Here is a 14113-nt window from a genome sequence, read left to right as displayed (position 1 = left end):
CTTCTATTCCTAGCAGTGGCACTGACTCACTCCATGACCTTGTGTAAGTCTGTCGACCTCTGTGCCTGTTTACCCATGCAGCAGAATGAAAAAAAATAATAAACACCAACCTTGCCGGGGCTGAAACCCTTGGTTAAAAAGAGCTCTGTATACAGGCATTGTTGACAAACTAAATAAATCATGAATGAGTTTCGGGTGAGTTACAAAACATCTCCTGTATGAGGTCTCTCAAGTCAGTCCCTTTATGTATTTCAGCGCCGTACATATGGTCCTATCTTTAAAACACTGGGTAGTGTTACACACCGTGGGATAAGTACAGCATGGCGATTTAACATTAACGTTAACGGGAGCCGTGCAGCTGAAGGCCTATTGCACCCTGCTGAAAGTGTGCCCTCAGGAGTGCTGCACTGCTAATCATTACAAACCTTCTGATTTAAAAGGCGGTGCAGAATTTCCAACTTCTGCGGATTTGGTTCTGAACACTGTCAAGAAACGTCACCAGTTTTCAGCATGTCTGTGTGTCAGTACTAACAGACTGCTGTGAAACACTGTTCATGTTCCTAGGGGACACCTGTGCAGTTACGACCCTGTGACAGGTGAAACCAGGGCATTTACACATAATGTAGGTGAAGTTACCCTGACATAAATGAACGAGAAGCACTCAGTTCCTTACAGCAATGTTGCATTTAACTTCTGAGCTTTTATTTATATTATTCCTATTGCTCTTAAGTGAAACACTGTATTTTGTGGCACCCTGGCAGATCAGATAATATTGCTAATGATAGCATCATATTATGCATTTTTTTCAAGTTGTAACAACACTTTGGACTGTTTTACACAGAATAATGATGGGACAATAATTCACATTGTGACCTGTGAAGAAAAAAGTGTTCACATGCAACTGACTGATATCAGGAACCCCCCTCCACTTTTGTGTGATTCACTTTTATGTATATAAGCGACCTCAATAGCCACCGTGCTTGCCCTGAACCAGGCAAGTATCTCCACGATCTGTATTGTAACTTCCATGTTTTAGCACTTAATTTTTTCATACTGTATTATCTTATTACTCACAGAAAGCCGCAATGATCTGGGGTCAGAGTTCAGTTTGCTCCTGACATGTTTAAGTACATACGATAAAACCAGCAGGCCGGCTCCCCAGCTAGAGCCCGGGCAACATAAAGGTGCACCTCCCGCTGCTGAAACAGTGCCTTGGCTCTGAGCTGCAGGAGGGCCTGGCAAGCACAAGAGCCACATTTTTATGTACGATGACTTCCCTACATGTAGAAATTACCAGGTGAACTGAAAGTAGTTTTTTTTTTCTTTTTTTTTTTTTCTCCTGAACAAGTCCGTAAACTGATAAGCTTCACAGGAGGAAGTGGAACTTTATCAGCTCCCAGACGTTCTCTTCTCTTTGAAAAGTAGCGCAGTCAAACATGGGGACAGGCAAAGTTTTCTGATGTCATTTTCTCCTTCACTGACTGTACTGATAAAATTATCTCTAATTTCCACAGCCACCAGTGTCTTTACCACTTTGCCATCCCAACCATTTTACATAGTGTCAAAACCTACGTCTTTCATAGTTGTACACAGTATGCTTTTATTCAAAAACAATCAAAAAATTGCCCAAGTACTAAAATAGAGAGCTATTTAGAATCAACTAAAATATTTACTTATGCTAATCAGTATTTCTAGACATATCTAGATGTCAACAAATTTGATTTAGAAAGTGTGACAATGTTGATTTTTTTTCCTTTGCCTGGTGAAATAGGACTGCAATCTTAACTGGTTAAAATCAAATGACATAAACAAGCACACCCCATCAAGCTACTCATACTCAAAGATAAAGGAAGATCTGTCTTTGCTAGCACCTACAGAAAGCCCTTCTGTTCTTCCAGCGTTGCCAGTCACCAAGAGAATATGTTCATGTTCCCGACTCCTACTGGAATCAACAGCAAGAGCAGGGGTGAGGGCAAAAATACACACACAAGTGTTCCACAGAATACACGTGGCTGCTTTATTAACCTTTCTTTGTTTCTTCTTAAGGTAATACTGAAGTCTTCAAGTAGATTTCACTACACGTGGAGTGCTCAGAAGTTGTGGTTCTGTAATTCTGAAGCTACAGGAAAGTCAAGAAACCACAAGTATTCCCATCAGTGTTGTCTTTAGCAATGTGCAGTTCCAAAAACCCCCTGTCTCTTTGGTCTGTTTTTCTTTGGGGGCGAGGAAGGAGGGGAAGAATCACATTTCGGGAGAAACCAACCCTTCCAAACCACAAGTTATCAGGCAGGGCTGGCTGGCTGCAGCGTTGTTTTCTGGAGGATCAGCACTTCTCCTCTCAGTGCCCCTTGTGCCGCTTTTCATTCTTTTCGCTGGAGGTTTTATGCAGCCCTGTCTATGGCAATGCTCTTTGTGTTTGACGTGCAGAGGCCTACCTGCAAGCCTGTAAATTACTTATTGAAATTAAATGCAAGAATTAAGCAGGTGACATCTTCACTGGTCCTCTGCAAATATACACGGTTCAAATATAGTGGAAAAAACCTTCAGAATTGCTTTTCTTTTGTACTTTGTTATTTGTACGTGGCCACTGCAGCTCATCATTTTGGTCATTTGGCCGTGCCTCTCTCTGAGCTGCCCTGGAATGGCTTTGAGTTGTGCCAGGGGAGTCTCAGGCTGGCAATGAGGAGGAATTTCTCTTCAGAAGGAGCAGCCAGGCGCTGGGACGGGTTGCCCGGGGAGGTGGTGGAGTCCCCGTCCCTGGGGGTGTTTAGGGAAAGGTTGGACGTGGTGCTTGGGGACACGGCTCGGTGGTGACACTGCTGGCAGGGGACGGCTGGACCAGTGCTTGGTGCTGTGGCAGACCCTGTGGCAGCTTCCCTGCTGCTTCCCTCCCTCCCTTCGGGCCTGCCTGACCCCAGTGCACCCCCTGCCCCCGGACCCGCCCCGCCCCACCCTCCCCCCAAAATGGTGGGCGCGGGGCTGCGCCCCTCACGCCCCCAGCCCACCCTCCCCTCACCGCCCTCCCTCCCGCCTCTCCCTCCCCTCCAATCACCGCCGACTTTACTCCTCCCCGCCTCCTCTTGCCCAATCAGCGCCCCCCTTGGTGGCGCCGGCCGGGCCGGGGCCGGGCTCCTTTGAAGCCGGCGGGCGAGTGCTGCCGCGAGCGGGGGGGGCGGTGCCTCCTTCCCCCCCCCCCCTCCCTTATCCCTCCCCGCTCCTGGCGGGAGCCCGGCAGTGGCGGGCGGGCGGGCGCGGAGGGGCGGGGCCGCGCTGGGCGGGGCGCGGCGCTGAGGCGGCTGACGGCGGGCAGGCGGCGGTCGGTGCGGCGGGGTCGCCATCGCCATGGTGTTCCTCAAGCTCCGCGAGCAGGTGGGTAGCTCCGCCGCCTCCCCTCCCTCATTCCTTCTGTCCGTCGTTCCTTCCTTCTTTCCTTCCCTTCCTGCCTTCCCTCCCGGGCGGGAGGCAGCATGGCTGCTGCCGCCATGTGCCGCCGCTCCCCGGCACACACCCGGCTTTGTTCGCCGCCGGGTCACGGACGGGGCCGGGAGCCCCCTCCCCGTACCCCCCCGGGACCCCCCCGGTCCCCCCGGGGTCGGGCACAGAGCGGGCAGGGGGCGCCCCCCCCCCCCCTTCCTCCAGCCCCGCTTCCCTGCCGGGCCGTCCCCACACCCCCCAAAAAAAAAATGGGTTTTGGAGCCTCGTCCCCAGAAGGCACCCACACGGGGCGGCTCTGTGGGGTTTGGTGCTGCCCCTCTGGGGGGGCTGGGAGCGCCCCTCCCGTGTTAGGAGCCCAGCAAAGCCCAGGCAGCAGCGGGCTCACCCCGGTGTGGGGCTTGTGGGGGTCTCCAGGGGTGCATCGGTACCTCGGGAGCCCAAATGTTCCCTCCTTGAAGGGCTGAGGGAGATGAGAAGGGGAGGGGGGGAGCGCTGGTTTTGGAGAAGCGTTTCTGGGGGGTGATGTTAGCAGCATCTTTGCCTTGTGGGTGGAGGTCTTCAGCTGCAAGTGCTGTCAAACCCTGCTCTCTTCAGGATTCCCCAAAACCATTAGGAACCGAATTAACACGGAGTTTCCCTGCTTTGCTCATCACGGAGAGCTCCTGCAGGTCTTTTTTTCCCTTGCGCTGTGCTGCGAGGTGCCTTGGCCTCAGGATCAGGTGCTGCCCTACGATCGCAACGCCCCCGGCTCGCTGGGATAAACCCGCCCTGGGTAGGATACAAAAGCAGAGGAGCCCAGTTTGGCGTTTGGTGGAGCACGCTGCATGTTTACCTGGACCAAATACTCCACGCCAGTGCATTTGTGTGGAGTGCAGGAGGTAATCACGTGCGCTGGGAGCCCGGGCAGCGAGCCTGAGCCTTTGCTTCGGCGCTGGCTGCGTTTCGCGGGGCAGTGCAAAGGTGCCCAGGTGCTGGCGCTTTCCTGCCAGCGGGAAGCACGGGAGTGACTCGCTAATTCCCTGCTGTGGCAGATCGGTATCTGCAACAAAGGGTCTGCTGCGTCAGGCGTTGCTTTTGTGTAATTCTCAAGACTTTTTCCCCTCCCCAAATCAACATCAAGCTGTTGATGCCCCTTGATCAAGGAGGGCTCCGTATTGCTAATTTAAGCATCGCGACTTTGCTGGGGAGAGACAGACCTAGGGCATGCAAGCAAGCAGCGTGATATTTCCCTACCCCTCATATTGCAACGTGGTGTAAAAGCGGTGCCTGAGAGCTTATGATGAGGTCAGAAATTCTGCTTTGAGGCTCCTAGGGTGAAATCCCCGTGCCGCTTGCAGTTGATTTGATTGACGTAGCGCGCTGATAAACAAAACTTTGATCCTACAGGTGCTTCACATGTCTGTGAAACTCAAATATTTGGTTGTCTCTGGAGGCCAGCTTGATGCATTTCACTTTCAGAATGGAGCCTTACCATGTGCTGAAGAGAGCAGGCCCTTCCTTGGGTTCAGCAAGCAGCCAGCAGGGACGTGCTCAACAGATTTGTGTTACTGCCTGAGCTTTGCTGCTTCGCCATCCTGCAAGGCAGTAATGTTTTGCTGAGTTCTGAAATAATTCAGGGTGTACGCTTTCAGAAGGGACTTGTTTGCTTTCAGATGATATTAGGTATCAAAAAAACTACAAGCTGTAGTTGCAAAAATTGCATGCAAAGCTAAACTGAACCACACAGAGCAAAGTTTGTGCTTGTAATGCTTGATAGCAAACTGTTTGACTCTGGGATAGAAAGTGCAATCACTACAGAAGTTGGAAGCTCCAGATTGTTCTCATGGTTCTTGGTTTGCTGTGCAACATCAGGCGTGCTTGGAAACAGATGAAGTAAACCTGCAAATTCTGTTATTTCAGGTTAAGCCATTCAAGGCAGAGATGGAAAATGCAGTAAGCGTGCCTTATGATTAAGGTATTTCCCCTTCAGTTTGTTTGCCTTTGTACTATCTTCACAGCGTGCTGCTTGTGCGCCAGGTTTTTCTAGATGAAGAGCTGCTTGAACTGCTGCAACACCAAAGGAGGGGGAGGCAGGCTGTAAAAGGAAGTTTCAGCTCCGTCCCGAAGATCCGTGGTACTTTCCTGTAGCAAACTGCCTGGAAAGTGGCGTTTGAGGTCAAGGTTCGCTGATGTTTTATCAGACCTTTTGGAGAGGCGGTAAAAAGAAAGAGAAGCAGCTTGCTTTTGGGTGGTTATTAACGGCGTGCCTTGGTCTCCTGGACTTCTCAGCTCTGAAAGGCAAAGTGTTGCGTGGCTTGGGTCATTCAGGCACAGTTTGCAGGTATCAAGGTTTCCCCAAACAGGCAAATTTTTGCTTTAAAGAGCCTTAAATTAGTCTCTCAATAAGGAATGACAGTCCATTTTTCCTTGGATAGGTGAAATGTTGGGTTTCTTGGCTTTTCTGTTAAAAATCATACCTGCATAAGCACTTACAAGTTGACTTCTAGGCCAGCATTAGCCTACATATCTGTGTAGTTCTGCTGAAATACACGAAGCCCTGATCAAAACGGGCTGAATTTGGTCTTTAATTTTGGACCTATATATCTATTTGAGGCAAAGTCCCTTGGGTGCAGCGCGGCCTGTAAAGCTTTATTTATTTATTTCTTTGTGCCTTTCAGTACATCGCAGTTTTGATTCTGCATTTCCTGTTTTCCTGGACTGTAAGTGTGGGATAGGAAGAAATCACAGGGCTTGTGGGAACAGGCTTTTGAAAGGAGCTTCTGTGGGATCTTTCTGTGTGACCACTAGACTGTGCTCGAGGGGATGCATTTATTCCCATCAGCCAGATGCGAGCGGAAGGGACCGGAGTGTGAACAACCACCGCGAGGGGATATTGGAGCGACCACTTATCTTGAAAGTCCTTGAGCAGCGCCAGTGCTGACTTCTTTATTGCCCCTGTATATCTTTCCCCGGGCTCGGATGGACCTCATTCAGCTGGCAGTCAAACAAATGTTTGCGGTGTCATAGTGAGCGCCCTGAGTGCCTCTGTGGTTGCTATTTTCATCGGTGCCAGCGTCAGGCTTGGCTCCCTTGGAGCTGCTGCCAAGGGTAAATGTCCCAGGCAGTTCCTTGTTACGCCGGGAGGAGGGACGGTCTCCTGCAGCCATGAGAAGGGGTCGGGGAGGGAGGGATGTGGTGGGTGTGGGGTCGCTCTGTAAGTGCTGTCCGCAGGTAGATTAATGAGGGAGCTCTTCATGTTTTTCCATGCAAGTCTTAGGTGAGAGCATTCTTTGAATAAATCCTTTTGGGGGTCTTGTTGAAGGTGAGAACCACTCTGCGCTTCTCAACGCTTCCTCGTAAATTCTTCCTAAAACCTGCCTGAAATCTCTGTGCTGTGTGTGAGGTAACCACACCAGGAGGGTGAGGTACAGCTGTGCAGGTAATTCTCTCCTTCCCAGGTTAAGAGAGCACGTGCACCTAAAAGATACGGTTCTTTACTCCAAGTTTTTTACCAGGTAACCTGAACCCGGATTATCTTGCTGTACAAAGCAATTACCAGCCCTCCTGTTAGCTGCGCTGAGAGGGCCTGGTTCCCTGGGCTGTTGGTGTGGGGGATCAGATTCCTCGCTGATAGCCGCGGAGCTCCTGACTTGCAAACAAGCAGTTCTTCTAAAGGAGGAAAACAAACTTTTAAAAAAAAAAAAAAAAAAGGTTGTGGAGAGACAAAGCAAGCCTTGATTCTGCAGCCCGATCCTTGTGGCAGATCCTGTTTGCTCCGTGGCCTCCTGTGAGGGCATAAAGGGCCCTTCATGTGGGTCGCAGTGAGGCTTTGTGGCCGCTTCTTGGAGGCAAGTATCAGGGGAGAAAATGAGGCAAATGCCCACTTGCCTGTGAAGAAGCAACTTCGTTGGCACTGGTGTAAAAGCTGATGCTTCCTCTTGGAAGCCAGCATCTGCTGACACTGGGAGGCAGCAATCTGGTGTCTCACGTGGGTTGCTAGGTTCCCAAATTTCTGTCCTCGCTTCCATTCACTGAGAAGGGTTGTGGATGACCGAAATTAAATACCTTCAGTACTACACTTGATATCCTGCACTTCACCTTGTGGCATCTACTTTTTGTTTCTCAGCTGCTGTCTTCCTTTTATTTATTTTTCTTCTGGTCAGCTGGGCCTTCCCGGGGTCAAACTAATATTTGATCGCTTGTTTTCTGGCTCCTGCCAACTTTTTATTTTGTTCTTACCTCTCCTCCTATTTCTGGAAATCGAGTGGGAGCCTTGTTGCCGTAGTTACAGTGACTAACCATTTCAAAGTTATTTATAATGTTTGTGTTTAAGTACCGTGGATCAGAATACAAATCACAAAACGCTTCACATACTTCAATAAAAAAAAATAATAAACAGAGCAGTCCCTTGCTAAGTGCTTACCGTGTTGATCTGTGGGGGGTTTGTTTTCCTTCTTTGGGGGTGGAGGATAAATTTCAAGCTGGCATTTGAAGGTATATTCGATATGAGGTGTCGAGTTGGTAGGTGGAAAGAGGAGGGAAGATGCAGTGGCTGTAGCCAGCTGGGCAGGTGCAGAGGGTTATCGAGGAAACCTCAGCAGTGATGGGCAAAACAGTTGGTCTGTGGCATCCCTGTGCATTGAGGAACCACTTGTTAGATGAAGCAGCTAATTACTTGTACCATAATGAGATGATCTTTACTGTGGATTGGGTATAATCTCTAGATTTTTTCATTGATCATTTCTGCATCAGGTAGGTGCAGCTACAATCTGTTGTTACATATGTGGATGGACTGAAGGACGCCCTGCAAAGAGAACATTGTTTGTGAGCCCATCAATTCAGGGCAGCCTCAACATGTAAATATTCTTTTTTTTTTTTTCCCCCTGAATTACTGAAACTGTATTTGAACTTCAGAGCTGTAAAAGCAAAGGTCTGTGTATTTTTAAAACGGGTTTGGGGTAAAACAAACGGCAGCAACAACACGAAACCTTTGCTTGTGTTGGTAAACTTCAGAACTACGTGGGGGAAACAAGCTTTCCTACCACAGAGTAGGAAAGTGATGCCTCTTACTTGTAACCTGGCTCTTCTTAGGAGAAGGTGGTAGAGATTGAGGTTTTGTACCTCTCTGTGCCTGTTTGCGTCGTGCAGTCCATTTCTATGCCTCGAGCTGTTGTGAAGCCATCCTAAATGTTCAGTGTTTCTTTATTTGAAACACTGAGCCGTCACTTAATGCTCTTCCTAATTCCAGCAGCAGAGAACTTGTAAGGCATTCAGCCTCACCCCGCAGTCACGCTGGAGGTTCACTCACTTGCTGGAGGACCCCCAACTTCATTTCCATTTGGTGTGGTGAGGAAAGCAAGGATCTGGCTGGGGTTGCGTGGTTGTTTTGACTCTGCTGAAGCAAAGCTAGAAGGGCACTCCGTGGAATGAAGAAAAGGGACCTAAGCAAGGACTCTGCTTGGTGCAACAAATGGGAATTAGATGGCAGTAGTCAGAGTGCTGAGGCCAACACAAAGCTTGGAGAACTTCTAGCAGCCATAAAGAGCTCAGTGCTTTGTTTCAAGATTTTGTTCTGTGCCCTCTACATAGCAGTACCTGTAATGGGGAGGAAATAGATCCTTCCATTCAGGAGCCTGGTCACCCAGTGGTGGGCAGCACAGGAGCTCAAGGACCTGCCTGGCTTGTAGCTGGAAGACCCATTTGAGTCCTGGTTGAAAAAAGCACACTTTCAGGAAGTTCTGTAGTTATTCATATACTAGCATCTGTAAGGAATTCTTAAGGTAATGTTTTTAACCCATCGCTGCAGACTCAGTTTTGTGTGATGCTGGGGTAATTGATACTCTGGTTTATCCTGTCCCATCTCTAGGTCACTGGCTTCTTCCACGCATTGCTGTGGTTAGCAGGAGGGCAGTCTCCATGCAACTCCGTCTCTCTCCATCCTGAGCACTTGATGTTTCTGTCCTTCCTCACATCTCTGTACGGTGTCTGTTCCTTTTTCTCTACCTCTCTTAACACTGCATTATCTCACCAGTGTCACCACACAAAGTGTTGTTGGTAGGAAGAAAAACAAAACGATGAAATTATTTTTCCGGCTACGTTATTACTTATTGTTTTGAATTAGTGGTGTCCCAAATCATGGTACGAGCACGCTTCAGAAGTAGCATATTAGTGCAATTTCCTACTTCTTGCCCCCCTCCTGTGCCTTTGTAACAGCAGACATTGTTCAGTTCTTGCTCACTAAAACAGGAGGATCAATAAAAAGAGTTATTAAGCTTAATATTGTGTTGCTGTGCAGTCTGTTTGCCAGATTATAATCTGTATTGGTCCTTTCTGATAGCTTTCATTTCTTTTGATCCTGTCTCAGATGCCGAGGCAGTATTTTATTATACAGCACTGCCGTGTCTCTTGCTTTTCTGAATAGCGTTCCTTCATTTGTGGGGATACTTTCCAGTATTAAGGAGGACTTGTAGGAGAACGGTTTCTCTTCTCACTTCTGTCAGCTGCAAGGTTGCAAGTGCTCTAACTGCCCTGCATCATTCCCGATCCTGGAGTAACCACCCAGCTCATTTATTATTATTTCTTGCCTTCTTACCCCCAAGGTGTTATGTTTCCTTCCATCCACAAGCACGCAGCCTTTTGCAGACTGCTATCTCGTAGGTCACAGACTGAGAGGCCTATTAAAATATATATATTTTTTTTTTCAAGAAAAGATTAAGTAACATTTTGTGACTTGTGCATAGACATGTATGGCTATTCATCTTTTTACAAGGCGTTTAACAAATTGTAGTTGCTACAATCAGGGTTGGCATAATAGTCAAGGTAACCTACTCCAGAGGAAATAGAGTGTAAAAGAGGAGTTCCTTCAATGTCCTCATAATGAAAGTGAAAGAAAGGTGAAGAAGGGATTTGTAAAGCAGCGGAGGAGGAAAGCAAGGAGGAGAAGAAGGGTGAGGACCTGGCATTGTCCGTGTTGGTGAACAGAAAAGCTATTCTTCTGATGAACCTCAGGGCTTTATTACAGTTACCTGAAAGCCAACAGCTGTCCAGCTGTGCTGTGGAGCTCCATTTACAGCGACATTGGTTCCTTTTCCTACTTGTTTCTACTACACCACAGAGAGGGGACTCTCCCAGCATCTGATGTTGAGCTAACACTGTGAGTAATATAAGGAAGAAGGATTCCTACTTTTTTCCAGCAAGAGATGTGGAAAATGGTTTCGAGTCAAGAACATCAAACTTACTGTTTTGGGAGAGTTATTTACCTGCCTGCAGCCCAGTCTTTTTATTTTTCTTCTTTTTTTGAATGGGTTTGGACTTTGCATACTCTGAATTGGCTGTTGAAAGAGTCACAACGCTTATCACTTTTTGGGCAGTTGTGGTTTGTTATTTTTCATAGTTTGCATTTCAGCAAAGCTGTGAGTTCTCCCCAGAAGCTCAATAAAATTCATGCAACATTGCATAGGTGCTAAAAACTGTTTTAATAATCGTTGAAGCATTACACGTGTTGCATACAGAATTGAAGAATAGCTGCTGGCATCAAAGCAGAAGACCCACGGGGCCTGACTCTGCACCCACAAGTGTCTACAAAATTTTGCAGAAGGTCTGATAGTTAAAAAGATGTTTCATGTGTCTTCGTATTTCAAGCTAAGCTTTGTTTGTGTGTTGCTCTCTTCCTATCGCAATGGCCACAGAAATCCCTGCAAGCGTTTAGGGTGCCTCGCTGCTTTCCCATCTCATCATCCCACCCTCAACGTGGGGGAGCAGGGTGATTGCTTTCCTTCTGCGAAGTTGTCCCCCTGGATTGTTGGAGTGAAGTGTCCCCAAGATTTCATCGCCTGCTGTTGTGCCGAGCACACAGTGCCTGCTGGCAATGCCAGCTCCTTGCTCCGGGTGATGGATGCTGTGGGGCAGCTGCCATGCTGTATGTTTGCCCAGGCTTGTTTTTTCTCACCAGCTGAGGAACAATGGGAATGACCAGCAAGGAGCGAGGTTCAGAGGCATTAGGGTGTAGTTTTCTTATAATTCTGTTCTTTTAAGAGGTTAATGAACAGCCAAAACGGGGCTAATTATGCCACTTGGAAATTATCTGTAGTGAAGGCCAGCATTTTCAGCTGACAGCTAGGAGAAGGAGCCACAGATACTTTGTGTGGGAGGGAGAAGTGGAATGTATTGCCTGAACAGCCCTAATCTTTAAAGGTGGGCAGAAGGGTAAGGATTTCATCAGCCAGGATGGAGTTTTAATGACGTGCTTCTCCTGGATTTCTGTTGTGTTTCTTTTTTCTTCTTTTCTCCTATTTGCAAAATCTCTGACAATAAGGATTGAGACTCACTGGCTGCTAATCTCTTGCCTGAGGCCATGGTTTGATAGGTGCTTGCATGTGAGCTTAAGCAGTTGCTGCTCACTTTTTTCCTCTGCAAAGCGGTGAAAAGGCAGGGGAGAGGCTGTTTAGGTTAGGGGATGACTGCAAAGTTGTTTCTTGAAAGTTTTCCTAAGTAGGAGCTAGAAAGGACTGTTTTGCCCCAAATAAACTCACTCTAATGTCTTCCTTTGTGCCAGAAATGTAATCAGAGGTGTCCTTTGTGAATGTCCTTTGGGTTTTGGCAGGGGAGGTGAGCAGGAGAGTTTGGGCGTAGCCAGCCTGGGACTCCTCTTTCTGGCAAAGTGACTTGAATGCTGGTCGCCTGAAACTTATTAAACTGTGCTTTGAAACTCGGCAATGTGATTGATTTTTCTTGTCTGGTTGGTGATTGTTGTGGGGTCTGAGTGTGGCTGTGAATTCCTCTGTAATGGGGAGAGAAGCTCGGGTCCCAGGAACGCCCGTGGTGCTTTATGGCATGTCATGGGGCCTCTTGCAGTCACTGTGAAAACCCTGAGACAGGCAGAGTGCTGCTGTACCGTCCTTGTTTACCACATGTGCTGCCTTCTGGGACCCTCTGCTTTTTCCCATGTGGTGTATGACAACTGCGTGCCAGTTCTCTCGCAGCTTTTCCTTGTCTTTGCTTTCTGCCCCCTTGGGCTGATCATGTCCTCTGCTACTCAGCTTTCACAGCCAGAGCCCTGGAAGCGACACGGAGGAGACTTCCTTTCCTCCCATCTCTCATCAGGAGGTTCCCAGGTTGTGCTCAGGTAATCCAGCTACCTGAAAACTACACCCGCAGCAAGCTCAGCCTGCTTTTGGCTTTTCCTTCAGAGGAGCGTGTATGGACAGCAAGCCCTTCAGCAGCTTCTTCTCAACTCCCTGGTGTGCTGCTGTGTGTGCAGCTCCCGTTCTTGGATGCTGTCCAGTGCCAGCTCGGAGTCACGCCTGTTGTGGCTGGTGCTCCCCGTATCTCCCCGCACAGACACACGTTTGGGGCAGGGAAATATCTGAGAAGAAAATACGCCGGTAGAAAAAGGAGTAAGTCAAGATAAGCTGAAATAGTAACCGGTCACTTCTCCGCAAGTAATCAATAAAGCAAAAATAATTGCGTGTCAGGCTAAGAATAAATGGAGGTCTTTTGTAATGGGAGAAAAACTATTTTAATCCGAGCAACGTAGGAAATGGGAGTATAAAATAGTAGTTAAATTTATTGTTCTATATTTCAGTTATCACCTAGTATATGGTTGTGCGAGTGCCGCAACGTAAGTGCATTGGTTGCACAAATATTTTTATCAGCAGCTAAGGAAGAGAGCACTTTAAATCACCATTAATGAAAACCTTCCCCGGATGGACTGTTCCACACTTCATTCTGTTTCCCATTTTGATCCTGATACAAAGCTTTAAATTCCGTGGGTTATGGATGGTGCTATTCATGCATTTGACTCTGGTTTAATTTTGTGGAATAAACCACGATACAACTACAAAACTTGGTTAAAAAATGGACCTGTCTCTTGACTGGAATGCACTGGGAATAATTACCTTGGCAAATAAGGGTACAATGGCATTGCACTTAACAGTCTCTGCTAAAATTCATTATCAATATAACACCTGTATGCTTGTTATCATGTAGCTGTTGTAAATTTTTTGAGGTAAAAACCGAAGAACCTGGAAGATAAATGTCAGTGCCCTTATACCTCCTCGCTTTTTTTTTTTAGGAGCCAGGAAGACTTATTGGATGTCAGGTTACTGCCTCTGCTTCATGCTTGTTCTTGAAACTGCTTGTCATGAGCATTTTTTTAAATTTATTTTTTTTATTTGCCTAAAACTGCTAGGCTGTCATTCAGGGGCTGCTTCAGGGGGAGGCTGTCTGTCTGTGCTGGGGCGTTGGAGCAGATGATGGGGGAGAGCACCAGCACCATCAGTGCTGCCCCTAATGGGTGTCAAAACCCCCATCAGTGCCGTAAAAGGTGTAAAAGATAAGCAAAGGAGCACTGGGCTGCAGGGGAAATGAAGAGGAAAAAGAGAGATTGGCAGGCATTTAATAAAGAAGTATTTTTGCAAAGCGTTAATAAGAAAAGTAGTTTGGTATATAAGGAAGCTTACCTAAGAATCCAATTCCAAATCCCCCCTGTGATAGAGGGGAATAGGAGAGGATAGCAGAGTCTGGAAAATCATTTGCTGTGTTCAAGTAAATGAAAGTTATTTAAAGTAAGCAAAGTTTTGAGAACTCCTGTGTTATGTGGCTTTTTGTGTTTTAAAACAGATCTGATCAATGTTGCAAATGAAATGTCATTTGTGGTAATTTTTGCTAATCTGTACTAAATGTTCTGTGTCTTATAACA

The 14113-nt window shown here is 47.4% G+C and overlaps 1 protein-coding gene across 1 annotated transcript in view; it reads left to right on the top strand.

Moving 5' to 3' along the window:
- Positions 1–3232: 3232 nt before the first annotated feature.
- ANKRD28 (ankyrin repeat domain 28) overlaps positions 3233–14113 on the top strand; it is a 116116-nt gene continuing 105235 nt past the window's right edge. Inside the window, exon 1 of the mRNA XM_068674290.1 lies at positions 3233–3369. Within this exon, the coding sequence (XP_068530391.1) occupies positions 3343–3369 (27 nt within the window). The 5' untranslated portion in view covers positions 3233–3342. The remainder of the gene's footprint in view (positions 3370–14113) is intronic.

Source organism: Anas acuta, chromosome 2, assembly GCF_963932015.1.
Source record: "Anas acuta chromosome 2, bAnaAcu1.1, whole genome shotgun sequence".
Taxonomy (NCBI): Eukaryota; Metazoa; Chordata; class Aves; order Anseriformes; family Anatidae; genus Anas; species Anas acuta.
This window is presented reverse-complemented; position numbering and strand designations above follow the sequence as displayed.